Source organism: Nicotiana sylvestris, chromosome 8, assembly GCF_000393655.2.
Source record: "Nicotiana sylvestris chromosome 8, ASM39365v2, whole genome shotgun sequence".
NCBI classification, from domain to species: domain Eukaryota; kingdom Viridiplantae; phylum Streptophyta; class Magnoliopsida; order Solanales; family Solanaceae; genus Nicotiana; species Nicotiana sylvestris.
In genome coordinates, this window is record NC_091064.1 from 182,933,260 (window position 1) to 182,935,447 (window position 2,188).

The window sequence follows — 2,188 nt, forward strand, 5'->3', positions numbered from 1 at the left end:
CAACTTTTGCCCCATTTTCTTTGCCTGGGGAATTTTGAATTTTTATTTTGATGGGACCGAACCGTGAGGCTACCTACGTTTCCTTAAAAGGAATCAGGTCGAACGTAGTTCATGACATAGGAATTAAGTTGTTTTTGTTACTTTTCTCTTTTTCTTTTTTTCTTCTCTTTTTTTCCTTTTCTTTTCTTTCTTTTGCTTCACTTTTTTTTATTTCTCTTTCTTTTTTTCCTCTTTTCTTTCTTTTTTATATTTTCTGTATCTGTATTTCTAAACTCTGCTTCTGATACCAAAAGAATGGTATGAAAGAAAATAAATAAGGCCCAAAAGGGATAACAATGGATAAAGTGTTTTACATAGCAAAATAAAATGCCTTCGTCATTCCAATCTTCAAAACATGCCAAGTACAAACAACACAATTAGACAAACCAAAGAAATCATATATAATATCTTTTGACTGCATCAGAATTAATAGCCAAATCTACATATTTTCTGTCTATATCTGTTAAGTACAAATCCCCATTGGACAACACTCTTGTTACAACGAATGGCCCCTGCCAATTTGGGGCAAACTTGTCTTTAGCTTCAGCCTGATGTGGAAGGATGCATTTCAATACTTGCTGACCTACTTCAAATTTTCAGGGATGCACCTTTTTATTGTATGCTCTTGCCATTCTCTTTTGATACAATTGACTATGACACACTGCCGCCAGTCTTTTCTCATCGATCATACTTAACTGCTCCAAACGAGTTTTGATCACCCGTGGCCTGTACCAGATACACCCTTATCTTGATATATTCCCTAATATCATGGAACCACGGTTCACCATCGAGTTCTTCCTCAACTACATTATAATAGGCATGCTGTTCACGAACTTGAATATGCAGATGGTCAACATAAGCTTTGTCCGGATGGTGTAATATTGACGCCAAGGTAGCCAAGGCATCGACAACCTCATTATGAATCCTCGGAATATGCCTGAATTCTACCGATCTGAACCATTGACAAAGATCATGCAAACATTGTCGATACGGTTTGAGCTTTAAATCTCGAGTCTCCCATTCTTCCTGAATCTGGTGCACCAACAAATCCAAATCTCCCAAGACCAAGACTTCCTGGATTCCCATATCTACAGCTAACCTTAAACCCAGAATGCATGCCTCATACTCAGCCATGTTTTAAGTACAATAGAAACGAAGCTGGGCTGTAACAGGGTAGTTATGCCTTGTTTCAGAAATGAGCACAGCCCCTATTCCGACACCTTTCATGTTAGTGGCTCCATCAAAGAAAAGTTTCCAACCTAGCTTTTCATCCTGCTCCACCTCGTCAATATGCATCACCTTTTCATCAGTAAAATAAGTCCTCAATGGCTCATACTCTTCATCCACCGGGTTCTCGTCCAAATGGTCGGCCAATGCTTGGGCTTTCATCGCGGTTCGAGTCACGTAGATGATGTCAAACTCTATGAGCAAAATCTGCCACTTTGCAAGTCTTCCTGTGTGCATAGGCTTCTGAAAGATATAGTTTAGAGGATCCAGGCGAGAAATGAGATAAATAGTGTAGGGCGACAGATAATGCTTCAACTTTTGTGCCACCCAAGTCAGGGCACAACATGTCCTTTCAAGGGGAGTATACTTAACTTCATAGGATGTGAACTTCTTGTTGAGATAATAGATGACTTGCTCCTTCCTATCAGTGATGTCATGTTGACCCAACACATAACCTAATAAATTATCCAGGACTGTCAAATAGAGAATTAAAGGTCTCCCGGGTTCCGGCGGGACCAACACAGGTGGGTTTGACAAGTACCCCTTGATCTTATCAAATGCCTCCTGGCACTTATCAGTCCATTTGACCACAACATACTTCTTCAACAACTTAAAGATGGGCTCACAAGTTGTCGTGAGTTGAGCAATAAACATGCTGATGTAGTTTAAACGCCCGAGCAAACTTATCACCTCAGTTTTATTCCTTGGCGGAGGCAATTCTTGGATAGCTTTGATCTTTGACGGATCCAACTCAATGCCTCACCGACTGACTATGAACCCCAATAGTTTCCCAGACGAAACACCAAATGCACACTTTGCAGGGTTGAGCTTAAGATTGTACCTGCGGAGCCTCTAGAAAAACTTCCTCAAGTCTCCGACATGGTCGGACTGCTACTTTGACTTTATGATCACATCATTTACA

The 2,188-nt window shown here is 40.4% G+C and overlaps 1 protein-coding gene across 1 annotated transcript; it reads right to left on the reverse strand.

Annotated features, from left to right (window-relative positions):
• Positions 1-717: 717 nt before the first annotated feature.
• On the reverse strand, positions 718-1,173 carry LOC138876105 (uncharacterized). Its single transcript, XM_070155000.1, has one exon. The coding sequence runs from the start codon at positions 1,171-1,173 to the stop codon at positions 718-720; it is 456 nt and encodes a 151-aa protein (XP_070011101.1).
• Between the last annotated feature and the right edge of the window lie 1,015 nt (positions 1,174-2,188).

Bases quoted from the DNA above. Each gene is read 5' to 3' on its own strand.
- LOC138876105 (XM_070155000.1), bottom strand. From the start codon at position 1,173: ATGGCTGAGTATGAGGCATGCATTCTGGGTTTAAGGTTAGCTGTAGAT.